At 44.9% G+C, this 27,536-nt stretch overlaps 1 protein-coding gene across 2 annotated transcripts in view; it reads right to left on the bottom strand.

Moving 5' to 3' along the window:
• The window catches only part of KCNH1 (potassium voltage-gated channel subfamily H member 1), a gene marked incomplete at both ends in the record, with an annotated part of 267,549 nt that overhangs the window by 206,289 nt on the left and 33,724 nt on the right, over window positions 1-27,536 (bottom strand). For both annotated transcript variants that reach the window (XM_079761861.1, XM_079761862.1), the window contains 2 exons: window positions 20,640-20,758; window positions 25,824-25,952. In XM_079761861.1, the coding sequence (XP_079617987.1) occupies window positions 20,640-20,758; window positions 25,824-25,952 (248 nt within the window). The remainder of the gene's footprint in view (window positions 1-20,639; window positions 20,759-25,823; window positions 25,953-27,536) is intronic.

Here is a 27,536-nt window from a genome sequence, read left to right as displayed (position 1 = left end):
ATCCTCAGGTGAGGATTTTTTTAAAAAAGAAGAAGAAGATATAAATAAATGAAGAGGCATGCTGTGTTGCTAAAATTAATATACAGGTTTAGCACAATTTCTAGCAAAATGCCAGCAATTGTTTTTGTAAATACACAAGATTATTCTAAAATTTCTATGGAATGGCAAAGGAACTGAAATAGCTAAAAACAATTTTGAATAAGAAAAATAAAGTGGAAGGAATCAGCCTAGCCAATTTCAAGACTGGATATATAGCTACAGTAATTAAGACTGTGTGGTATTGATAGAAGAATAGACTCATAGATTAATTAAAAAGACTAGAGAACCCAGAAATAGACCCACACAAATATGCTCAACTGATTTTTGATGGTGGTGCAAAAAGCTATTCAGTGGCAATTCTGTGGAAGAAAGAACATTCATAGGAGAGAGAGAGAGAGAGAGAGAGAGAGAGAGAGAGAGAGAGAGAGAGACTGACTCAATATAAGTCTCATACCCTATATAAAAATTATCTCAAAATGGATTGAAAACTTAAATGTAAAACTATAAAACTTTTAGAAAAAAAATAGGAAAACTTCTCAGGATCTAGAGCTAGGCAAAGTGTTCTCAGCACAATCCACACAAGAAAAAACTGATAAATTGGACCTCATCAGAATGTAAAACATTTGCTCTGCAAAAGACTGTTAGGAGGATAAAAAGACAACCTATGACTTGGAGAAAATATTTGTAAACCACATATCCAGCAAAGAAAAGTATCTAGAATAAATAATTTACAACATATGATTTCAAAACTCAACAATAAAAAAAATCCAATGAGAAGATGAAGAGTCATGAACAAATATTTCACCCAAGAGGATATACAGATGGCAAGTAACACATGAAATGATGTTCAACATCATTAGCCATTAGGAAAATGCCAATTAAAACTACAATGAGCTATCACTACATATCCATCAGAATGGCTAAAATAAAAAATTGAGACAGCATAAATGCTGGTAAGGATGCAGATAAACTAGATTGTTCATATCTAGTTTATGAGCAATATAAAATGGTACAGCCACTGAAGAAGAAAGTTTTGTTGTTTATAAAACAACTAAATATACCACTACCACATGGCCCACCAATTACACTCATGGCATTCATCCCAGAAAAAATAAAAACTTACGTTCTCACACAAAAACCTGCACATGAATATTTATAGTAGCTTTATTCCTAACAAACTAAAACTGGAAACAACCCAGATATCCTTCAACAAATAAATGGTTAAACAAACTGTGGTACATCCATACCATAGAATGTTACTCAGCAATTAAAAGGGTTTAAACTACTGATACATTCAACAACCTGGATGAGTCTCCAGAGATTGAAATTTATATAACGTTTTATAAATGTATATAAACTTTATATAACATCCTTGAAATGACAAAATTATAGAAACAGAGAATAAATGAGTGGTTGCCAAGGGCTTAAGGGGAAGGGGGAAGGGCAGAAAGGAAGTGAATGTGGCTATAAAAAGGCAACAAGAGATATTCGCGGGGTGAGAGAAATGTTCTATATCTTGACTCTCCCAAAGTAAGTATCTTGGTTGTGATATTAGACTACAGTTTTGCAGGAAACTGTCATCAGGGAAGCTGAATAAGGAGCACATGGGATCTCTCTGTATTATTTCTTACAACTGCTTGTGAACCTACACTGAGTGGCCAGATTATTATGATCTCTGAATGCATAATAATCTGGCCATTCAGTGTATATCCTATATAATTCCTATATAATAAAAGGCTAATATGCAAATTGTCCCCTCGACCAGGAGTTCGACCAGCAGGCAGGCCGGCCAACTGCCCATGTCCCCTCCCCCTGGCCAGACTGGCCAGACCCCACCCATGCATGAATTCATGCACCGGGCCTCTAATACACATACACACACACACACACACACACACACACACACACACACTGAGTGGCCAGATTATTATGCATTCAGAGATCATCATAATCTGGCCACTCAGTGTATAGTTATCTCACAATGAGAAGTTTAATTTTTAAAAAATCCACTGAATACGGATGAATTACAAGTAAGGAAGGGGACCTGGGCATTCAATTAAGGAAAGGGCAGGGGAATGGGAGGTGAGCTACTTAGGGGGGTTATTGTATGTTTACAAAACACAATCTGAATGGTAGTCAACAAGAACTCAAAAGAATCCACAAGGAGGCAGCCACCTGCTGATTGCACACCAAAGTCCCCTGGCGCTCCATGGTTCTTGGTAACAAGCCCTCAGGAGGAAATGGCCTTTCAGAGAAAAAGTGTCTGTCCCTGTGACAGTCTGATATAATCCACAATTATTTCTAGGTGGATTTCCCATTCTGATGCTTTCCAGGACACTCTGAGGCCCTGCCTGAGCGAGGCCTGGATCAACAGTGTCTCCATAACGCCCCAAAATGCCAGGTTGACTGCAGACTCTGCCCCTGCTGCTATTCCTACAATGTGTGTTGAAAGGGGGTTAACAGAGGTGTGAGCTACACAGGGAGGGATGTTGGGGATGGGTAGTAAGTTTCTCTCTTCCTGTCTCTGGGATGCAGTGCAGCCTTTCACACTGAAACCATAGGTTGTCTGCATTCTGGGAGCAGACCTGGATGCTAGGATATTTGATGGAGCTAAACGTGACACATTCTCTTTCCAAACCTTTATATTAAAGGCTACGAATAATTCCCCCAAGACCAAGCTTTTCTAGTCTGACTTGAGACCCTATATATTTCACTCTCATGTTAACTCTTTAGCAACTATCCATGGCAAACAGAAGGTGGAAATTCCATGGAGTGGGTTCTTCATTGTTTAAGAAAAACAATCTTCTTCAAAAAACGATTCCCTGACCAAGAATATTTTGCATCCAGTTAACTATTTGACTCCAACAGCCTTTTTAGAGCACAGTGACACATGACTAATGCGTTGATGAGAAAGATTCCCGGGAGTCTGACCCACCTTCCTCCTCCGAAGTCTGGGTGGGAATGGATTCAGACCAGACGACAGATAACAGCGCTGCTCTGATGAGCTCCGCGGCTGCCATCCTCAGGAGGGAAAGGTTCCTCGGGGTCACTCAGCATAGCATTATCTGGAAAATGGCTAGTGTCCTCCAAAGGGAGGGGGTCTAGATGGCATGCCGACCTTGCGCCCAGCAATAAGGAGTTTGTCTTATGGTAGATGCTCAGTGGTGCTGCAAAGCTTTGCTGGAAACAGCTCACCAGGCATGGAGACACACAGCCTGGTGTAGTGGTCCTGGTGACCACAGCACAGTCATCCTCTCCTCCGCCTCCTTTCTGTCACTTATCAGTATCAGCATGTGCTTCTAGCTCCTTCAGTTGGACGAGTCCTGTACACTGGAAGCTTCCAAAGGCAGCCAGCTGGCAGCCCATCCAGAATGCATTTTCTAAGAGTGGGCCTGTGTCTGTCCTATACACCCATCAGCCTGTGAGTCCCCCAAATACAGACACTACTTCCTTCACCCAGAGTAACATCACTGTTCACCCTCTCACTGTGCCTCCCCCTACAACCCCCAACCCCAGGCCCTGCCCATGGGAAATGCTCATTACAGGCCCTTATTGATGAGGCCAAAGAACATTCATCTTAAGATTGATTCTGGAAAGAAAAGAGAGTGAGGGCTTCTCCCCGGATGAAGAATAGGAAAATCAGACTGACTCTCACATTTCTCCAGCACTCTTATTTCCAAAGTCCTCAACTGTATGTTGGCATCCTTATAACCACCCTGTGAGAGGGTTCTACAGATGGGAAAATGGAAGTCCAGAGAGGCAGACTGACTCACCCTGAGTCATACCAGCGGTGAGTAAGCAGAGAGCTGTGAGTACAAGCCTGGCTGCCAGGTCCAAGCCTTCAAATCTTCACTCTTTGTACAGCCTGAATTACCTCCCATGGCATGTGACATACATCATCATGTCTCATGCAATCTCATGCGATGGGAAAGCTGGCACTTTCCTTATTTTACAAATTGGAAATAAAGCCAGAAGGTAAATGGTTTTGCTCACAGTCATATTGCAGATGACAAAATAACACCTTAAATCCAAGCCAACTTTCCGAATTCAGTGTTTTTCTTCTATTGTATACCAGCTCTTGATTAACTACTGCTTTTGCATAGGACCTCTGAATGATGGCAACATGCCCTCCTGTCATCTTATGAAAACCGGCTTCTGGTGAAGGCAGCATCTCCCATGTGGACCTTCTCCAGGACTTCACAATTCAAGCCCCAAACTAGCCACACTGGCCCGAGCCTGTCTTCCTGAAGAATAACTACTCCAGACCCCAAGCCACACCTAGATACATTCAGAAAGAAGCAGGACCAAACCACAAACACCCTGCAACTTTTTTGAGTCAAGTGACAGTCACTATGGAAAGTGGTTTTTGCTAGAATGGACCAGAGACCATAATATGTCACTGTTAAGTTCTTAAGTGCTGTTCTCTGCTACACCTCACTCTTAGCTCGTGTTTTTGCCTTACGAATCACTGAATAAACAGAACCAGATGTAAATTTCTGTGTCTTCCAATGTTCACAAATCTACAAACTGGCCTCCACTCTCAACCACCTCCCTCCCTCCTGTTTCAATAGAGAAAAGCCCACCGCCTACCAGAACCCAGTTTCTCCCTTGTGCCCTGAACTCACCCTTCTCCCCTTCCTCAAGTGCTTTACACCCCCCCACCCCATGATGCCCTCTTGTTTCATTCCATCAACCTTTGTGGTACCAGGAGAGAGTGGCATTAAGGCAGCCTCAATGCCACTCTCTCCTGGTACCACAAAGGTATGCAGCTCAGATCTCCTTCCAAGAAAACCTCTAGAACTAATCCATCAGGGAGTTCTGTTGCTTGTGCCACCAAATACATATAACTCAGGACCTTGTCACTATTCTCCAACTTTACTTCAACTCATTCTGGTACACCTTCCCCCTCACTGCAGCATGGCAGCAGCTTCCCAACCTCCCTTCCTCAAATTCATTACCAAACAGCAACTTGTGTCAATCATTCACTTCCCTGATCAGAACCCTCCAGTTCATTACATTGAACTTCAAATAAGATCTACATTCCTGATGTGACCTACTAGCCCCTGTCTATCTTTCCAACTTCACCTAAAAGCCCTTCACCCTCTCACCAACCACGCCACCCCATTGGCTTTCTGCACAAATACCAAAGCTCTTTCCCTACCTTGGAGCAGCGCAAAATGGCCCTCCCCTGCATGAATGGGTTCTTGTCAAGCTTTAGGTCTTGGCGTATCTCCTCCCTAGAGGATTTCCTGGCCACCCTGTCTTCTCTCCCACCTCACTTCCTCTGTTACATTCTATCATATCACCAGGTCATAGCGTTCATCAGGGGTTATAATAATACATGTATCTGGGTTTTTTTTCTCTTGTGTAGAGATGTCGCTCCCACTAGATTGTAAGCTCCATGAAGGCAGGGTGTTTGTCTTCTCACCACCACATAATACTCAGTCCTTAGCACAGTGCCTGGCACATAGTAAGTGCCTAACAAAAGCCACTTGAATAAATGAATGACTGGTGGAACAAAAAAAGCCAAAGAGGAGGCTATAAAATAAGACCCAAATAATAATATGCTTCTTTTTTAAAAATATATTATTTATTTTTTACAGAGAGGAAGGGAGAGGGATAGAGAGTTAGAAACATTGATGAGAGAGAAACATCGATCAGCTGCCTCCTGCACACCCCCCACTGGGGATGTGCTTGCAACCAAGGTACATGCCCTTAACTGGAATCAGTCTGCAGGTCGATGCTTTATCCACTGAGACAAACCGGTTAGGGCTAATATTCTTCTTGACAAAAATATAATATTAAGGATATTCTTAGAATACTATAATAACCATGAGAAACAAGAATGTTACATCTTAAAGCCATATTCCAATGATATGCACTGTCATGAAGAAATAAAAATAAAAACCAGAGTCCACATACTAGTATATCTCTTAACATCATTCATCATTTCCAGCAGATGCCCTTCCCCCGTTATTATGATAGGGTTATCATTTAGTTAGTGCTTACTGTATGCCCTACCCTGAGCTAGTAAGCCCTTTACATACATTTAATCCTCACAATTCTATGAGGCACATACTATTATCATCCATTTTTTACAATGAAGAAACTGAGGCTTGGGGAAGTAATGTAACTTGTCCAAGGCCACAAAAGCTTTGAGTGGCACAGCCAGTGTTGAAAACTTTGTCAAGTTTAATGCCAGCGCCCATGCTTTTAGCTCCCTATGCTCCCATGCCAGGTTCTGGGCTGAGCACTTTATATGCAAAATACAATTGAATCCTCATAAAAACCATGTGAAGTAGATACTGGTGTTTATTTTACAGATAAGAAAAATGACTCAAGGAAGGCTAAGTTGCCCAAAACCACAAACCTAATTAAGTGGTGAAGCTGAGATAAACCCAAATTTGATTCGAAAGCCCATCATCTAAACAAGCACTAACCAATGGAGATATCATGCAAGCCACAAACATGAGTCACATATGTAATTTCAAATTTTCTAGTAGCCACATAAAAAAGTAAGAGGATACAGATGAAGTTAATTTTATCAATATCTTAACCCAATAATGTAACCCAACACATTCAAAATATTATCACTTCAACATGTAATCAACATATAAATCAGTGAGATATTCTACATTCCTCTTTGCGGGCTAACTTGGAAATCCTATGTGTACACCGTAACTTACTCCTCAATTCAGAGCAGCCACATCTCAATTGCTCAACAGTCATATGCAGCCAGAGCGCACCGTACTGAACAGCACAAGTCTGAACCGCGATGTTATACTGCACCATAGACTATCCTGAACAGACTTACACAAATGTAGGAGTTTCTTTCTAAAGTAGATTTGGAATGGATGAACCAACTACCCACACACCAGACAGCAAACTGTGGATTAAAAAGTGTGAACCACACACATGTGTGCATATGTAGATGTAAGATGGGGAGGTGGGATAAGGGAGGACATGTCGGAAAACAAAGGGATGGCTGGGGGAAGCATTTGAGAGGGGGTTGCAACCACAGTAAGTCAATCAAGATACAGCTCTTGCAGGCCAAACCTGGCTTCATAACTAACCAATCTGGAGCAAGGCAAGGTCTCCATGCCTCAATTTCCTCACCTGAAAAATGAAGACAATACTATTTATACCAGATAGGTACTGGGAAGGTCAAATAAGAAAACAGGTATAGATTTGTGCACGTATATGTATAAATCTATACATTTTTCCTATAAATGGTTAAGCAGTATCCAAACACCAGTATTTGGGGCAAGTAAAGAAAAATATTGGTTCAAAAGGTTCTTGATGAGAATCAGGAAGGCTCCAGCAATAGTTCATGGAATACATCATTTTTACTTAACAGTTTTGGCTTGCTCAAGGATCAAGTACCAAAAATAACAGAACTGAAATGTCCTGAAAAGAAAGAAAGACTGATAAAGTTCATTTCTTTGAGGAAAAAAAAAAAAAAGATAAATTAGCTTCAGGGACCCATCAATTCTATGGACTCTCAAGTGCTTTAATAACAACAGCCATGAACTCTTAAACACCAAAAGTTACCCACAAAGATCCAAAAATCTCAGAGTTTAGAACAGAAGAGAGATGTGCAAACAAACTACTAAAATACAATGCAACAAGTGCTGAGAGACGCCTGGATAAAAATACTTTGAGAGCAGAGAAAAAGAGACAATTAATTGACTCAGGTAGTCAGGAAAGGCTTCGATGTAAAATGCTTGTCAAGATCTCTCTTGAAGGATGGCCCACAGACAGACAGCAAAACTCAGGCAGACAGTGTACAGGGCTTGGGCATATTTGGGAGGTGGTGCAAGAGCTCAGTGTGGGAGAAGCTTCATGTGGGAGAAGCCCGGTGTTTGTTGTTGTGTTTTAGGGGCATCAAGAGAGGCCAAAGTTGAGAAAGGATGCTCAATATAAGGAAGGGGGCAGGCAAGTCTTCATATGCCCTTTAAGCAAAGGCAAGAGTTTGAAGTAAGGGAGGTTCATAACCATTGCTCTGTGTGAAGGCGTCAGTGTGGAAGAAGGGCCCGAAGAGGCAAGTCTGGAAGCAGAGGGAGGCCTGCTACAGGGATGCTGCAGGACTCCAGGAAGCAGAGGGTGTCGGCTTAAACTGGGAGCAGCACGGGGCAAAGTTGTGGGCAAACGCTAATGTCTCCCTGGGCTGAAGACCTGGCCAATCCACCACGGCCAGGTCGGGCCCTAACAAGGGTCAGAGGAGCCAGCAGCCTCCAGATCCCGGTCTCATGTGGATTTTCAGCCGTTATCGCCCTGGACAATGGCAGCAGAAGGACCCAGAGTCACACAAAGAGAATTTCCTCTTTGAGAGTGGCCTCTGGGTACTCACCACTTCACCCACCAAACAGGCTCCGCTGATCATTTCAGGGCACAGATACGTGCCACAAACACCTCCATCACCATCATCCACAGCTACCTCAGACACCCGCTCTCTGAGGTCAAGAGAAACCTTACCCCTTAAATGCCTTACTCCCGGCACAACCCCTCCCTCTGCACCTATATGTACATCTCTTTCCCTTTTCCCAAGTACAGCTTCAAAAACCTCCCCTGTTTAGAAACAATGTGGGTTTTTATGACTACAAAGTGAGGACAAACTCAGTCCCCACCAGGAAAAGCATATTCAAGAAAAGGAGGGAGCTCGACGTTAAAGAGGCCGAGAATGACATTCTAGTCACAAAGGAAAGCCTGATTTGGGGTTGCAGACGTCCCGAGCTAAACAATTGCTTAATTCCTGTCATACACATCCTTCTCCATAAACCAGGCAGGCTCTATTTTTAGCACTTTTTCCATGATGCACTTGTTCTTTAATGGCAGAGATAAAGGCAGCGGGAAACAAAGTATTAACCCGTATACTTTATGTCACAGTCGAGTACCAACACACGAGACCTTTACAAATAAAAGCCCATATTGAAATGCAATTGGGCGACAATGCTGGTTTCTTCCTATTCCACTGGGAAATACATCAGTTGTATTCTTTCCCCTTTTTATTTTGAAATCTTCAGGTACATTTTTAAAATTCGAGTATTGAGAATTAGTGATGAGGTTGTCATGGAAACGTTGCCATCGTCATCAAATCAGCTACAAAGAGTTGTCCATTATCCATGACCAAGGCAAACAACTTTCATGGGGGGGGGGGGAGGGAGGAAGGGGTTAACGTGAAAGGAAATCAATATTGATTGAGGACCTACTAGGTGTGAGGCACTGAACGAGGTGCTTGCTTCCTTCTTCCTTCAGTCATTCGGTAAACATCTATCAAGCACCTACTAAGTGCTGGCAGTGTGTTCAATGGTACGGCTGTAGAAGAGGCAAGAAGGACACTGCTCCTGCCTTCATGGACCTCCTTCATCCATTGGAGGAGGCAAACAATAACAGCATCTCCAGAGGCATGAGTGCTCAACGAGGGATTTGTACATGAAAAGAGGCTTCTGACAGGAAGGCCCAACTGGCCTAGGTGGGGCCGGGGTTGCTGGAAAGCCTTGCAGGGGAGCTGTGATATCTATGTTGAGACTTGGAGAATGGGTAGGAACCTGCCCAGCCAAGAGAAGGAGCGAAAGCTTGCAGGCAGAGGAAGGGCATGTTCCAAGGCTCGGGGGCCAGAGAGGGTTGGACGAGCCGAGTGCCACCTGGCTGACACTGAGAGTGAGCAGAAAGCTGTGGGGGAGGCTGGGGAGGAGAGCTGGATCTGGTAAGTCACGAAGCAAATTTTAAATGGATCCAAAGAAACAACAAGATGACGTTAAAGGGTTTTTCAGCAGGGAGTAATGAGAGGAGGTTTGTCTTTTAAAGCCCCACAAACCCTCACAGCAGTCCTTCAGGGTAGGTAGGAACGCTCTTTCACGAGGATGAAGAAAGATGAGTGAGGCTAAGTAACTTTTACAAAGTCACACAGCTGGAATGCAGTGCTGATTTGGAGGAGGATTCGGGTCAGTCTGACTCCAAATCTCCTTCTCTTCCCACTACATCATCATGTCTCTAAGGAAACAAACACACACAAAATGCTGCAGAAAATCCTCAGACCTCATTTTAGCTGATCATTTATCATGTGTTTATCAAAGTCAAGTGTAGAGTTGATCCCTGGCATCATTGAACAGTTGAGTTCTCTCCTGCCTGGCTGGGGTAAACAAAGTTTACTAAAATACAACAGACACCTACACACAATGGCCCTCCTAGAAATAAGGCCAAGACCCCACAAACCAAGACCCTCCCCCCACGAGACCCCAGCCCTCAGATGAGAGAGGGATGGTCAGAAGGAACACCATGGCCCTAAGTGCAGGTGAAGCGACCAGGCACAGGCTGGGCTTCAGGGCTGGAAGGCGACAGGAAGGCCCTTAGTCCAGCCCTCTCCCCACGCCCACCTTCACCGTACCATCAAGTGGCCATCCAGAACCCTCCAGTAATGACCTACTACTACTAGCCCAGCCTATTCCTTATTGACACAGTCCTGAGTATTTCAAAAGTCTCTTTATAAGAGGCAACATCAACTCGAAACCCAGGTACATGGGGCAGAAGGTCCTGTTGTCAAGTTACTTTCCAAAGCAAGAGAATGCCAGGAGGGTAGAACTGTCACCTTTCCCTAAGTCTGAAAAGTCCAGTGAAGTCAACACCCAAAAAGCAAAAATTGTAGAGAAGGAAACATCAACTTCAAGGCATGGAGAGCCTATTTCTAGGGCAAAGGGCAACAACTTGGTTCACACACATCCCAGCCTGTGGGACCAGGAAGCCAGAGGCCCTAACACAGACAGCCTGGACATAGGGACCCAGCTTCCGCTCTCCCTCAGCTAAGGACAGTGCGCCTGCTCATCTCCTGGGAATTCAGGGAGCAGGCCCGGCTGTGCAAGTGTTCACCCAGCAAACTTCAGACCCTGCGTGTGTCCACTGCCTGGCGAGGTGGCAGGCTCAGCACCACCTCGTGCTCCTCACGCACGTCCCACTGCGGGTGGCTGTGGCAGCACCTTGTGCAGGTCAGGGAGGCAGGGAGGCAGGGAGGCAAGGAGGCCTCCTCTGCAATTATCCCATCAAGTCCTTGTGCAGTTCATAAAAAATAGATGTTCTGTACAAGTTAATTAAAATGTTCAAACCTAAGACTGAGTGAAACCATTGACAGCCCTGAATATTGGCAATGGTGAGAGAAGGAAGCGGCACCTAGGATTAGACAGGCAGTGTCCGTTCGTACAGCCTCACTGTGCGAACTCTGGCAGTTTCTACCCAGTTTTAATTCTGCCCCCTGTTTTAATCCCACTTCCAGTGATCTCTCATTTTCACACTAGCACAAGCATTTAGAGAGCTAACAGTCATCCAAGTGTCCTAAGCAAATATGGTAAGCTGTCCATTTACAGCAAACACACTGCGATGCTGTTTAAAGTTTAAAACGAATGTTTAGAAAGAAAGTTTAAGAAAAATTAAAGTTCCAAGCCTCAGGTTCCAGGAACATTATAGGAAATCAGTAAGAGCTAAAACCAAAGAGCTCAGGAGTGTTTCAGAAGAAGGGGTTATCAGAAGAAGGTATGTGCTATCGGGGGTGGGAGGGGAACCCCATGCTCCTGCTAGGGCGACCAAGGGCTGCCCTGATAAAGAAACACTGAATGGAAAAGTTCCACCCCATATCTCAGAGACGTGAAAAGGAAACTAGCCATCTGTCTGAAACTTTGGGCAGAAAAGGGATTGTCTGCAAGAAATCAGGACCCCAAGTCTGTGCCATATATGAGTGTGAAGCCCAAGACATACTGTTCACATGGTTGGATTGGAACCATTACAGGACCAGGGGAAACCTTATAGTATGTGACCTGGGCAAACTCAACCACGGCATCCACATGCCTCAGCCATGAGCGCTCGCACAAAAACCCCAGTTACAGATGAATTCACCACAGGAAGAGAGTGAACACCAAGAAAGAGGATTTAAAGTATGTCCATGTTGTGTGTCTATATTTTTAAGCAGCTTTATTCATACAGCTAAATCCTGGAGACACCCAACTGTCAGTTAATGGGTGAATGGTTAAATGAACTGTGGTATATCCACACAATAGAAAAAGGAACAAGTCATTGCTACATGCACCTGGGTGGGTCTTAAAGACGTTACATTGGTGAGAGCTAATCACAAGAGGTTCATTCTATGTCATTCTATTTATATAACACTAGCGTTCCCGTTGCAGGAAAAATCCTGCAATAGGGTTTCCTGCTGCACTCTACCCTGCCCTGCCTGCTCTCCTCCCTTGTCCCCCGCCCGGCATTCTCCGCCAGCCCCCCTGCTTTTCTAACTTCTCCGCCAGCCTGCTCTCCTTCCTTCTCCCCTGGCCCCACCTCCTCTCTTCCCTTCTCCCCCGGCCCTCCTTCTCTGCCAGCCCGCCTGCTTTTCCCTTCTCCCCTGGCCCCGCCTCCGCTCCTCCCTTCTCCCCTGGCCCCGCCTCCGCTCCTCCCTTCTCCCCTGGCCCCGCCTCCGCTCCTCCCTTCTCCCCCGGCCCCGCCTCCGCTCCTCCCTTCTTCTCCCCCAGGCTTGCTTGCTTCTCTGCAGCTTTGCTCCCTTCTGCAGCTCTTGGCTTCTTTCTACGCTTTCTTGATATGCAAATTAGCCGCCATCTTTGTTGGGGTAGTTTGCATATTCATCCTGATTGGTTGGTGGGCGTGGCTTGGGCATAGCAAAGGTGCGGTCAATTTGCATATTTGTCTATTATTAGATAGGATTCTCAAAATACCAAAATTACAGAGATCAAGAACAAACGAATGGTTTCCAGGGGATAGGGAAAGGATGTGGATGTGACTCTAAAGGGGTTACTAGTATATAACAGAGTTCCTTGGTGGTGATGGAACAGGTCTGGATTTTGGTGGTAGAGGTGGCTATCCAAAGCTATACATGAAATAAAATTGCATAGAACTACACACACATCAACACAAATGAGTGCATATAAAAACTGATGAAATCTGAATATGGTCTTTAGTTTACTTAGCAATATCCTACACATGTCAGTTTCCTGGTTTTGATATCCTATATAATAAAGAGGTAATATGCAAATAGTCATTATGCCGTGACAGTAACGACCCATCAGCAGGAGGGCGGGGCAGCGAGCTACAGTGCAGCAGAGAGCTACTCGCACACGGATTCGTGCACAGGGCCACTAGTAGTACTATAGTTATGTAAGATGTTACCATTGAGGGAAGCTAGGTGAAGGGTACAGGACACTCTGTACTAGTTTTGCAACTTTCTGTGAGTCTATAATTATTGCAAAATAAAACGCTTTCAAAAATAAATGTCAGCTGTAAAATGCAAGTTGTAAAATATCGGTGTGATATAATTTGTGTAAATACATTAAAAACACAATCACACTCTATGTTTTACAGATAAATACGTAAGCAGTAAAAATATTAAAAATTCAGTAGCAAGCGGACATACAACTTCAGTATGGTGATTACTTCTGGGAATAACTTCTAAAAGGACCTAAACATTACCTGTAATATTTAAATTTCTTAAAAAGAATCTGAAGTGAGAAACTAACATTTACTGTCTAGATGGTATAAATAAATTTTGGTCAAATTACTCTCTACTATTCTAAAAGCTTGAAATATTTTTAAATTAAAACCAAAACTATACATACAAGGAGATTCACTGCAGCATTCTCTGTAAGTACCGAAGATTAGTAACAACCTGAATATGCATCCACAGGGGAGAGCTAAACAGGTTTGGATATAGTCATGCAACAGCATACAAAGCAACTATTAAAAAGAATAAAGGAGCAGTGTGGCTCAGTGGTTGAGCACTGACCCATGAACCAAGAGGTCCCAGTTCAATTCCTCATGAGGGCACATGCCCAGATTGCAGGCCCAGTTCCCAGTAGGGGGCGTGCAGGAAGCAGCCGATCAAATGATTCTCTCTCATCATTGATGTTTCCATCTCTCTCCCTCTCCCTTCCTCTCTCTGAAATCAATAAAAACATATTTTTAAAAGGAAGAATAAAAGGGATATGTGCTCTTAGGGAAATATCCCAAATATAACAGTAAGTGGGGAGAAAAGCAAATTAGAAAATAATATGTATAGTATGACTCACATTTTCGTTTCAAAAAAATCGATAGAAATCCTATATACAAATCCTCTCTAATAAAATGGTAATATGCAAATTAACCATCACTCCGCTACATAAGCCACGCCCACCAGCCAAGCCACGCCCACCAGCCAATCAGGGCGTGTATGCAAATTAACCCCAATCCAAGATGGCTACAGCCACAGAGAGCAAGGTTTCCCAGGTAACAGAGGAAGCCAAGCTTTCCATAGCCGTTGCAGGCCTAAGCCTCCACTCAAGCTACAAAGTTTCCATTTTAGAAGGTAAACAAATTCAAACAAATGGCGGCAGAATGGAGCTTGAGAGAGCTGGCCAGGGTTGCCGCTGGCAACAGGGGAAGCAAAGCTTTCCGCACACCCTGGCCGGGCTCACCCGCTTAAGGCTACAAAGTTTCAATTGTAGAAGGTGAATTAACTGCCACAGAAATGGCTGCCGCCCCGGAGGGAACAGCAGGCTTGGCTCCACTCCAGGCTACAAAGTTTCAATTGTAGAAGGAAAATAAATTCCAGATACCAGGGCCTCCCCTTGGGTTGCCAGGGGGCGTGGCCAGCCTGCAAACCACCACAGGCCCCTCGCTCAGGCCGCCCCACACCCCAAGGGAACCCCCACCCTTATCTGTGACAGCCTTCAGGGCAAACCAGCTGGCCCCCACCCGTGCACCAGGCCTCTATCCTATCTAATAAAAGAGTAATATACAGATTGATCATCACTGCAACACACAATATAGCTGCCCCCATGTGGTCAAAGATCCTGCCCCCATGTGGACACAAGATGGCCACCACAAGATGGCCAGCAGGAGAGGGCAGTTTGGAGGCACCCGGCCTGCAAGAGAGGGCAGTTGTGAGGGACCAGGCCTACAAGGGAGGGCAGTTGGAGGTGATCAACCCTGCAGGAGAGGGCAGTTAGGGGTGACCAGGCTGGCAGAGGAGGGAAGTTGGGGGCAAACAGGCTGGCAGGGGAGCAGTTAAGCATCAACCAGGCTGGCAGCGGAGTGGTTAGGGGGTGATCAGGCTGGCAGGCAGAGGCGGTTAGGGGCAATCAGGAAGGCAGGCAGGCAAGCAGTTGGGAGCCAGCAGTCCTGGATTGTGAGGGGATCGGGCCTAAACGGGCAGTCGGACATCCCTTCAGGAGTCCCAGATTGGAGAGGGTACAGGCTGGGCTGAGGGACAACCCCCCGCCGTGCACGAATTTCGTGCACCGGGCTTCTAGTATTTGTAATAAAACACATGCTGTGATTTTTAAAAAAGTTACTTCTAAGAAACAGTAAGCTTTCACTTTCTACTTTATATACCTCTATGCTTTAAAATCTGATAAAGAATCTGTTTTATTTCTGAAACTTGAGGAAATTTTTCTAAAGGGATATAAAGAACCAGGAGTCAAAATCTAATGTTATTGCACATTTACTATATGCCAACGTGTTTGTACTCAGAATCTTCCTTATGCCTCATTAATCTAATGGGTACACGTTCGCATTTGAACTTATACTACCTTCCTTTGGAGATAAGGAAGAGGAGGAAACAGAAGCTCTTAGATGTGAAGTGACTTGCCCCAAATCACACAGCTAAATACATTGCCAAATGAGTTGTAACCTGTACCGCTGTCTCCGTCCATTACTCCTGTCATCCACGTGAGAAACAGAAGCACACGGGGCAGCTACCAGATCTTGTAATGAGTTGGTAAGTATCAGGAGCACTTACACCCCTGGCATGGTGGAATGGATGTGCCTGCCCTCTAGCCACAAGTGCATACGTCAGGTTATATCTTGACCTGGCTCCTTCACAGAAAGGGTGTGACAGAAAAGGTGGCTTGCCTCCACGTCTTGCCCACAGCTGCTCCATGGAGAGAGCGACTGGCACTAGAGTCGTCCCTGGCAGACCAAACCCCAGCAGGGCCACTCCTGCATGAAGGCCACACACAGAGTGGATCATACACCGGCCACAACTTCCTCCCTACCAAGGCAGAAGGAGTGACAGTGACGAGGTGGTGGCACTCGGAGCTGTGCCCTCTCAGATTCCGCTCCCAGAAAGGGTTCTCTGCCCAGCTGCAGGAGTGCAGTTAGCTGACGGACTCCTGTTAGCTTCCTAAGGACAGAAGCCTGAGCTTTCCAGGGAAGCACCTACCAATAGCTGAGCAAGGAGGTGGCTGAGTCCCGGGACAGGACTCTTCTCGCTGGCATCTCTGCTGCAGAGGGCCCTGTGGGGATGGCACGGCCTCTCTCAGATCTGCACGGTGGCCTGATGCTTCCCTGACCCTAGACTGCCTCCTTCCCTATTCTTTCATAGATATGTGAAATGCACAGCCCAGGGGCACAGGATCACTGCAGTAGCTAATCACAGGACTACAGATGTTTCTTCTCCCCCACACCTCACCACCACCTCACTGAGGGCCTCTTTGCCCATTTCTTTTACCCAGTACATCCTGTCCAGCTTTCAACAAAGAGTTGCAAGGCATACTCACAGGCAAAAAAAAACAAAAAAAAAAAAAAACCACAATGTGAAGAGACAGAGCTAGCAACAGAACCAGACCCAGACATTCAGGGATGTTGGAATTATCTGACCAGGAATTTAAAACAATTATGGCTAATAGGCTAAGGGCTCTCATGGAAAAAGTAACACATTAAACCAGGCAGATAATGTAAGCAGAGAAATGGAAATTCAAAGGAAGAACCAAAAACACTGTAACCGAAATGAAGAATGACTTGAAGGCGCTCATTAGGAGACTGAACACAGCTAAGGAAAAATATCTCTGAGTCTGAGGCTATGTCAAATAGAAACCTTCAAAACTGAAGCGCAAAGAGAAAAAGGACTCCCCAAAAATAGAACAGAATGTGCAAGCACTGTGGGACAACTTCAAAAGGAGTTCAGATATAGGTAATGAGAATACGAGAGGGAGGAGCGAGAAACAGAAAAAAAAAACATTTGAAGCAATAATGATTGAGAATTTCTCTAAATTCATGCCAGACACAAAACTACAACGCCGGGAAGCTCAGAGGACACCTAGCCTGATAAATGACCAAAACAAACACACACACACACACACACACACACACACACACACACACACCCCAAAAACAAACAAACACACAATCAAGAGACAGGAGAGAGGAATTAGGAATATTTTGTTATAAGGCATTTGCAGCACAGTGTTATTTGAAAATAGACCTGGATTAGTTGTAAATGTATATTGCAAACTCTAGGACAACCACTAAAAAAAAAAAAAAAAAAAGCAAGAAAAGAAGTATAACTGATGTGCTAAGAAAGGAGTGAATACAGGATCATATAAAATGCTTAGTTAAAACTACAAAAGGCAGAAAAAGAGTGAAAGATAAAATAGGAACAAATAACAAGGGCACAAATAGAAAAGAGCTAATATGGTAAATATTAATCCAACTGTCTCAATAATCACTTTAAGCATCAATAGTCTAAATGTGCCAGTCACACCAGAGATTGTAAAAGTGGATCAAAAAACGAGACAATTATATCCTATCCTATATAATAAAAAGCCAGCGACCATAATGGCATAATGACCGGAACGACTGATGGACCAGTCGCTATGAGGTGCATTGACCACCTCTCAGTCCCTGCCCCCAGCCCGCAGGCTCCGATCGCTGGATGGCCAACGGGGAACCACGGGGAACCGGGGTGGGTGGCAGCGGGGTGGGACTGGGGACTTGCAAGCAGGCGGAAGGCAGACCTCTTGGTCCCTCCTCCCGGCCTGCAGGCTCTGATTGCTGGATGGCCAATGAGGAACCATGGGGAACTGGAATGAGTGGTGGCGGGGCGGGACTGGGGACTGGTGAGCGGACAGAAGATGGCTCTAACTGCAGGCTAGGCCTAGGACCCTACCCACGCACAATTTTGTGCGCTGGGCCTCTAGTGTTTTTATAAGAAACCCACTTGAAATATAAATACACATATAGATTAAAAATAAAAGGATGAAGAAATATATACCATGCTAACACTAATCAAAAGAAAGCTAGAGGACTGGCCGGTATTGCTAAGTGGTTAGAGCATCAGCCCATGCACCAAAGAGTAGCGGGTTCAATTTCTGGTCAAAGGCACATTCCTGATCCCCAGCCCCAGTCCAGGTGCATGCAGCAGGTAACCAATCAATCTCTCTCTCTCTCTCTCTCTCTCTCTCTCTCTCTCTCTCTCCCCCCCCCCCCCTCCATCCCTTCCACTTCTCTCTAAAAAAAAAAAAATCCTTGGGTATAGATGAAGGAAGGAAGGAAGGAAGGAAGGAAGGAAGGAAGGAAGGAAGGAAGGAAGGAAGGAAGGAAGGAAGGAAGGAAGGAAGGAAGAAAGGAAGAAAGAAAGAAAAAGTAGCCATATTAATTTCTGACAGACCAGACTTCAAAGCAAGAACAGATATCAGGGATTGTGAAGGGCATTACATAATGAAAAACAGGTCGATTTTTAAGAAGACATAACAATCCTTAATGTTAATGCACCAAACAACAGAGCATCAAAATCCTGTGGCAAAAACTGATAGAACCATACGGAGAAATAGATGAACCCACTATTAGAGTTGGAGACCTGAACACCCCTCTATCAGAAATGGACAGAACCAGCAGGCAGAAAATCAGTAAGGATCTATATAACACCATCAGTCACCTGGATATACCTGACAACAGCAGCAGAATACACTTTCTTCTCAGCTCACCTGCAACATTCACCATGCTAGACCACATTCTGGGCCATCAAACACACCTTCACAAATTTAAAAGAGTAAAAATTACACAATGTCTGCTCTCAGACCACAATGAAATTAAACTAGAAGTCAATAACAGAAAGATAGCTGTAAAATCCCAAAATACTTGGACAACACACTTTTAAATAACACATGGGATCAAAGAAATCTCAAGACACATTTAAAAATATTTTGAAGCGAATGAAAATGAAAACACAACTTATCAAAATTTGTGGCCTGCAGTGAAAGCAGCGGTTAGAAGGAAATCTATAGCACTGAATGCATATATTAGAAAAGAAGAAAGATCAAAAATCGATCGTCTAAGTTCCCACCGTAGGAAACTAGAAAAAAAACACAGCCAATTAAATCCAAAGTAGGCAGAAGAAAAGAAATAATAAAAATTAGAGCAGAAATCAATAAAATTCAAAACAAGAAACCATTAGAGAAAATCAACAAAATCAAAAGCTGGTTCTTTGGAAAGATCCATAAAATTGGCAAGCCTCTAGCCAAGTTAACTAAAATTTACTAGCCCCTGGGATGTGACCCAGATGTTTGCCTCACATTGCCAAGTAATGAGCAATTTCTTATGCTAGACAGGTAGACAAAAGCACTAACATCCTTTCCTTTTTTTCACCCATTTGATCAGTTAAAAAACACTTACTACTGATGAGCATGTACTATGTGCCAGGCACTGTTTTAAGTGCTTAGGACATATTAGTGGACAAGAAACACAATAAATAAGTAAACTGTATAGTACATTAGAGGGTATTAAGTGGAGAAAACTACAGAGCAGTTTGAGTTATATTTTTTATTTTGTTATGAATGTTTATATAAAACATATACCTGTGTATAACTGAGTGGCCAGATTATTATGATCTCTAGATGCATAATAATCTGGCCACTCAGTGTATATCCTATATAATAAAAGGCTAATATGCATATTGTCCCCTCAACCAGGAGTTCGACCAGCAGGCAGGCCGGCCAACCGCCCATGTCCCCTCCCCCTGGCCAGGCTGGCCGGACCCCTCTCATGCATGAATTCATGCACCGGGCTATATATATATATATATATACACACACACACACACACACACACACACACACACACATATATATATATATACATATATATATACATATACATATACACATACACACACACACTCACATACACACACACACACACACACACACACACACACACACACACACACACACTGAGTGGCCAGATTATTATGCGTTCAGAGATCATAATAATCTGGCCACTCAGTGTATATGCTAAGCAAATACTTCTATTTTCTTCCCTCTCTTATCCCCTCATCATCTAACATAAGATGTATTCATTATAGTTAAGTTTTTTAAGTATTTAAATTACAGGATACCAAAAAGTGTGAATATCACCCAAGGACTTGTCCCAGCAAAAGGGAGACTTACCATCCTGGCTAGTGAGACCATACGTGGTTTTATTTTCTTTTTGCTTCCTGTATCTTTTTTTCCTTTGATCGTATATATTGTTCAAATAAAAAAATATATATGTATGGTCTACAGGTACAACCCCCTTCCGTATATATAGCACTTCTAGCTCCTTCCCTACTCCTTCAAAAAAGTGAACTGACACGTGTAAGCTCAAGAAACTTGGAACAGAGCTGTCTGCAGTCCTTTTTACAGATGGGAGTTTGGTCCCTTACCCAAAGTCAGACATCGTGGTATGCAGCCCAGCCAGGTTGAGAGTCTGGGGATCCTGAAGGTCCCCTCGAAGCCAGCACACTCGCTGTGCACCATTTCCTCAGCCCCTGGGCCCCACAGAGGTGAAGTGTAAGATGAGCTGACCCTCGCCCTTACCTCAGCCAGGCGGGAGTGCTTGTGCACGTTCTCGCCTTTCTGCACGCTGGGAGCCAGCTGCTGCAGGACACCCCGGCTGCTTGTCAGCGCTCTGGTCAGCCGAGCAAACTTCCCCCAGCCTGGAGCATGCGGAAGAGAAAAGAGACAAGTTCAGCCACGTCCTGAAGGTACACGGACATTCACACCACAAGTTACACTGTCAGAAACAGACACCCCAGGTCTTCCTGAGCTCCCTCCCCGTCGTCACAATGAAGCCTTGCTGCTCAGGAAAGCACGTAGAGATGCTCAAATCTGTGCAGCTTTCCCCTGCACTCTCACTGTACCCTCATTATAACTCTGTGACGTAGGTAGGGCAGGTTTCAGCACCTGATTACAAAAGGGAAACTGAGGCACAGAGTGCCTGGACAACTAGAAAGAGTCTAGAACCCAGATCTCCCCAATCTGGCCCAAGGCTTTCCGGCCAGACACTAGAGGCAATCACGATGCTTCTCTGACCTCGTGACTGAGCTCAACCCCCGCATCTGATCTAGCAGAGACCCAGCTCACCCCGGGTTTCAAATGGACGAGCTGTCCATCCGCCATTCCATGCATTACATTCTCCAAAGCCAGGAGAATAAAAAATGAATTTAATCCATGGGTAAGTGGGGGGAAAGCCCTGGCAGACTTTAGTCTGCTCTGGGATTGGGAGAAGGACAGTTGGTGACAGGTCCCCTTAAAACAAGAAACTCGGAGAGACTCCGACTGAACTCAGGATCCAGAGTCCCAGAAAGAATCTGGATACAAATCCCATCTCTGCCTCCAGCTTTGTAATCCCCAACAAGTTACCTGGGCTTAGTTATCTCATCTGTAAAGTGAAAATTAAAAGACTCGACCTCCCCCCAGTCAGGGTGCATTTGCCTGGTAAAACAAATGGGCTCTGATCAACAGGCTATAGCTGAGGTTGTCTCGAGGCCTCCTTGGCCATCTGGACTAGCCAGTCTATCCAGGGAAAGGAAAATACTGATCTTTTCCTAATTAGCCCACTTGATACCCAGAATCTAGGATGTATGAGTGATGTTTACTGAGAATTTAAGACATATGAGTGATCTTTTTATGGTCCCCCAAAGACAACTGTCCCTTCCAACATCCAACAACCCATTTGCATCAATGTTGACCAAGGCAACTGCCCCACAAAACCCCTGAAAGCCTGTTGGGGTTCTCAAGGCCAAGCTTGGAGTTGAGGGTCCCCAGTAAATAAACAGAGCATGCAACTATTTTTACATGACAGCTAAAATCAGGACAAGGCGATTTTGTCTTTTGTCCTTTAAAGTTTGGCAGTATTCAGTGCCTGGAGCACCTTCCCAACACAGACTCCGAATCCAGAGGACAGTGCAGCTAAGCAGAAGAATGGCCCTGAACCCTCCCCAGACCAGAAGAAATGGAACTCCAGCTCCTCTGAGAGGAGGTCCAGGGATACCAGGAAAGACATCCACAGGCCCCTCCCTGGGAACTCATGTCCTGTCACCTTGAGTAGAAGCTGCAGAGGACCCCTGTAAGGTATCCTCACCCCTGTGGGAAGGCCGTCCTAATCTGTAGAGTCACAGATTCTCTGAGAGGAGCTGGTGCCATAACCCAACATCCAGAAGGGAACAATGGACACATGGGGCCAGGATGGGTGGCCAATGTGGACACTGCCTAAATGTCCTCAAGTCTTCCTCCCCCATCTTTTCCCTATCCAGGTACAAATAACCAAAAATCTACAATGATGTCTTCAAGTAGCAATCACTGAATCATCACCTCTCCATCATCCTAAGGGAATAAGATACAATGGTAACACCAGAGGGGGAGAAGGGGCCCATGGCTTGTATCCATTACTCTGTTCTTTCCCAAGAGTGCCTCACAAATCTCCCACATAAAGACGCATTAAAACAGGTCGGCAGTTACAACCGCTTGCCAGAGCTCTCATCTCCAAATATTCTAAATCTCTGGCCTTCAAAAATCTCCTCTGGAATTTTCCATTCCTTTTGTTGTCTGTATTTGGATCAAGTTTAACTATAAATTTAGAAGTCAATACATGCGTCTTTGAAAATGGATTTGCTCCTTCTAATGTGAGATTACTTGGTGGGGGTCTGAGGAAAAAAAAAACAAGAGGGGTGACTCATTCTTTGGTGAGCAGTGCCGAGAGAAGAGCCTGAGCCTCACACTCCGGCTCTCCCCGGCACACTTGCCCAAGGCTCCTGGCTCAGCAGGGAGAATGGGACAGAGAAAAATACACTGTAGTCTATTCCCAATTACCCATAATGACAGAAAAGCAAGAGATGAGAAATAATAAAACCCCTGGAGCATCACAGATTCTTATTTCAGCCAAGAATTTCCACTTTCTCATTCAGCCTACACACACACACACACACACACACACACACACACACACACACACACACACGCCCCAGAGCTGTTCCAAAGCAGCAAACCTAGCTCGGCCTTCATTCCTGCTCCATACCATCTGTGGGTACTTTTTGTCAGAGAGCAAGGGAATAAGCCAAAAGATGGACAGAAAAGAGAAGAGGAAGTCAGGGGCCTGGATAATTCATCCAAAGGATCATGAGAGCTTACATATTAAGTGAAAGAGGGGGCTCAGAGAGCCTTCCCAGGCCCATCACCTGTGCTCAGAGCTCTGGGAGAAAGGCCAGTTACGTGGTGTCAGGTGTTAAATAGACTATTGCCATGTGCTTACCCCTTTGTGGGTTGTTTGTGGGAAAATATTAGGCACCAACTGGTTTCTTGAACCCATTATTAGGATGCACTTGCCCCATTCCCAAACCCAAAGTTAGGCACTGCATGATCAGAGAAAATAAAAGCATTTTAGAGACGATCAGCACAAGTGACTTTTAAAAAAGACTAATCTGATGCTAGGAAAGCATCTCATGCCATTATGTCAACGAGCAAGGATCGGGGGATTTTCCTGGGGTTTTGGATTATCCATCCTTCCTTTCCATCTCAAAAGTGTATTTGAAACAAGCCTAAGTCAGCAACACTCTTAAGACCCTGAAGGCTGGTGGAAGTGTGGGACCGAGACGCCGCCGCTGGATCTGTGGGCTCTCACAATGAGAGAGCACATCCAAGGAGAAATGTCAAGTCAGAGAGCAACCCAGCCACAGGGCAGCTCATTTTCCATCTCAACTTGATCCTTGAGGCCAGAACTGCAGTTTATAGGCTTATGAACAAGGCCTGGAGAATGATCACGCTCTTCCATCATAAATAGACTAGTATAAAATTTGACCTTGTCCTAAGCAGACCACCAAATCGACGTGGGCCAGGGGCACAGTGACATGACAAGTGGGAGGGTCTAAGCGTATCTGCTATGGCTTTTAAATGGACAGGCTTATAAAGCATGTCCTGGAGGAGGTGCTAGGCATGATCCACTAGCAGCATGCCTACACTGAGGACGAAAGTGTGTGTGTGTGTGTGTGTGTGTGTGTGTGTGTGTGTGTGAAGGAAATACATCATTGAAGCAGGTTAAATGAAGTGGAACATTTTATTTCTGAAAAATAAACCTAAGTGAGTCTCGGCACATCACTCACATAAGTGAGTCTCATTTATCACACAAAATGTGACTTATCTCTTCTCTCAGGTTTCATGAGAATCAAATGCAGACAGCAGGTGACATGTGAGGCGTGTTCTCTATTGAGTATGCCTTTCCCACTGAATAGCACCTGCACGTCACCTAAAAATGTTCCAATGGTGATGAAAACATTCTGGCTCGACCTAATCATGCAGTTTAAGTTGTTAAGAGAAAACTTGCAAAAGTAAGTGTCACAATATCTGATTCCCTTTAAAATATTATTTGTGAGTTTATTCAGTTAAAGCAAATGGCCTTTCTAGGTGGTAGCAAGATGATACTTAATCATGAGTGAGCCTATCACCAAGTAATAGCTCTTGCACTGAGAAATCTTCCAGTCAGAAGCTAGAAAGCAGGGCATCCCACATCTGCAGGAGAAAGGGAGCCTGCAGGAGGCCGAGACACTGGTGGGAGACTTCACACCTGCTGTAGTCTTAAACCAAAAGGCAGACTGAAACTGATTTACTACACTATCAGTAAAAAAAAAAAAAAGAAAGAAAAGAAAAGAACGCACTGGTATACACAGCACTGTGCTCTGAGCTCTGTAAGTGTGAGCGCCCAAATGTGCTAGGATTTTAAATATCCTCACAGTACACAGCCCCTGAGAGCATCCACATAATTAATGCTCTTTAGTTCCTCCTATAATTCCCATTTAACAATCACAATTTGGTCACATCCAGAATAATAGGCCCCGGTTTGCCTCCCCTGGGTTCCACTCTCATCTCTCTGCTGTGTCTCGGGAAACCACGGGCGCAGAGCTCTCTGGCAGAGCTGGGAAGTCAACCACAGGCACAGAGCCAGAGAGCACTGCAGTCTGAATGCGCCCCTCGCCTCCGTGATCATGAGTAGACGCGCTGGAAGAGGGATGGAAGGATGAGAAAGAATGCCATGACACCCTCGAATCCCAAACCTCTGGGAACAATGTGCCATCTTTTGTATATCCTGATGAGTGGGCCTCTTCAGGAGGACAGTTATTCTAGAAATCTGAGCTGTCTCCTTTCCAATATTATTCAAACAAAACATGCATGTGCTATGGCTGAGGTGCATGATAACATCTGTGGTCACAGCTGATTAAATGACACACACGGAAATGTTACTCATGCTCATTAATACCATGTTTCAAATAAATGAACTGGCTGTAGACTTACTCAACCACACTGATAGAAATGGACTAAAATCTACTTTAACAATCTTGAAATCCTAGAACTCAGTCAAATTTAAAGATGTGTGTCTATATAAAGATGAATGTGGCCAAGGGCTACCTCATTTAGGTGACTAACATCTGTCATGTGAAAACCCAAGAGGATTCTGATGACGCCAGAGGTGCCCAACTACCTTCTTCTAAATTTCATTGGAAAGGATTGATCTGGACAGGTATAAAACTGATTCAGATGCTTTCCTAAACAAAGCTTTTTTTCTCCCCTTCTCCTCCCTCAATACATTCCAGAGCAATAAAATGCTTTAATATCAAAGTTTAAATCTTGATCTTTGTGCGGAGATTTCCTTGGCAACCTCCAATTCTCTGTAATGCGTCTCACAATGCAGGCAAAAAAAAAGCCACAAATATACAAATCAGAATTACAAACCTTTACATGAATCATCCTCAATTGGCTGTTTGAAAGCTGTTATGTCACTGAAAGTGCAAAGAAATAAAACCACTTTATCCTGTTCGTTTCGAATTGGAGCAATTTTCACAAAGAACCACACAGGTGTCCCTGAAAGAAATAGCAAAAGGCTGGTCAGTAATTTGCATTCTCATTTGAGGGGCTATGGAAGCAAAGACTTGAGAATGAATAGCTACAAATATTAATTCTTTTTTAAAAAAAAAAAAAAAAAACTTCACTCCTTCAGGTACTGGGGTTATTATACCATTAATTTCTCTTCTTGCTGGAATAAAAACCTTCACAGTGACTACTTAGTGGGGCTTTTCTCCTGTTAAAATAATGTTGTAAGCGCAGATCTCTTAACCCTTGTAAAACTATTAGAAAACTAGAGGCCCAGTGCATGATTGCATCATGCACGTGTAGGGTCCCCTACACGCTTTCGCTTTCGATCACAGGGGAGCTGGGTGCCTGTCCGCTGGTGCACCAGGCCTTTCAGAAGCCTCCACAGTCCCGAAGGCTTCTGAAAGGCCTGGTGCCTGAGTGGACAGGCATCCAGCTGCCACGCTTTTGCTTTTGATCGCGGGGAGCCGGGTGCCTGTCTGCTGGTGCACCAGGCCTTTCAGAAGCCTCCGGCTCGGCAGAGGCTTCTGAAAGGCCTGGTGCCGGAGCAGACAGGCACCCAGCTCCCCCAGTTTTGATGGTCCGCGGCCGCTGAGGGGGGCTACCCTGCTGTTGAGAGGCGCAGGGGGCAGGACTCCCGCCCCCTGCGCCTCTCAACGGCCGCTGAGGGGGGCTGCCACGGACACCTGGCTACCCTGCCGTTGAGAGGCGCAGCTGGGTGTCCACAGCAGGCCCCCTCAGCGGCCGCGGATCTGGCCGTTGAGAGGCGCAGGGGGCAGTAGCCCCCCTCAGTGGCAGCGGATCCGTGCCTCTCAATGGCCGGATAGGCCACCCTGAGTCCCGCCCCCCAGCCTCCCGCTGCCCAATCGTGGGCGTAGCGGAGTGATGGTAATTTACATGTTACTCTATTATTAGATAGGATGGGTTGAAAATCCCTCCACATGTATAGTAATAGCTAAGGTCCAGAGACACAAAGACTTGCTTTAGACCATGTGATGGAGTAAAGAGTAGGGGCCAGAAGGGGCACTGCCAACATGGCCGGCAAACCATGCAAACCCAAATTTCCTAAAGGGCCTCAGGGTCAAAATCCAGTTTGGGAATCCATCCAGTGTGGCTCATACACTCAATCAACCAGGGACCAGAAACTGTATTTCTAAGTCTCTCTCCCCAGAATAGACATTCTAAAGGTCCAATACAATAGCAAGTGACAACACATTAAGTAGGGGAAGAATCACCACAATGATTCTCCAGCAAAGGCTCCCCGAGAAAGGGAGTTTTCCAGGCGGTTTGGGGTTGTGATTACATTAGGACCTCAGGAAGCTCAATGAAAGTGGTTCAACTTTTAGTCCTCGTTCCTGAGCTAAAGTAGGGGATAAATGAGCTCTTCCAAAGCACTGTCCTAATCCACAGAAGGAGAAGCTGGGCAGGGCTCCTCTCACTGACTTCTCATATACCCACTCAAGTATCGGCCAAATACCTACACAAAGTCAGTCTCCAGCTTCCAAAACATAATGAGGGAAAACAAGTGTTTTCTATCTCCAGAGGACATCAGCAAGTCTCACCGATCAATTCTGT

Source organism: Cnephaeus nilssonii, assembly GCF_951640355.1.
Source record: "Cnephaeus nilssonii genome assembly, chromosome: 21".
NCBI lineage: Eukaryota > Metazoa > Chordata > Mammalia > Chiroptera > Vespertilionidae > Cnephaeus > Cnephaeus nilssonii.
This window is presented reverse-complemented; position numbering and strand designations above follow the sequence as displayed.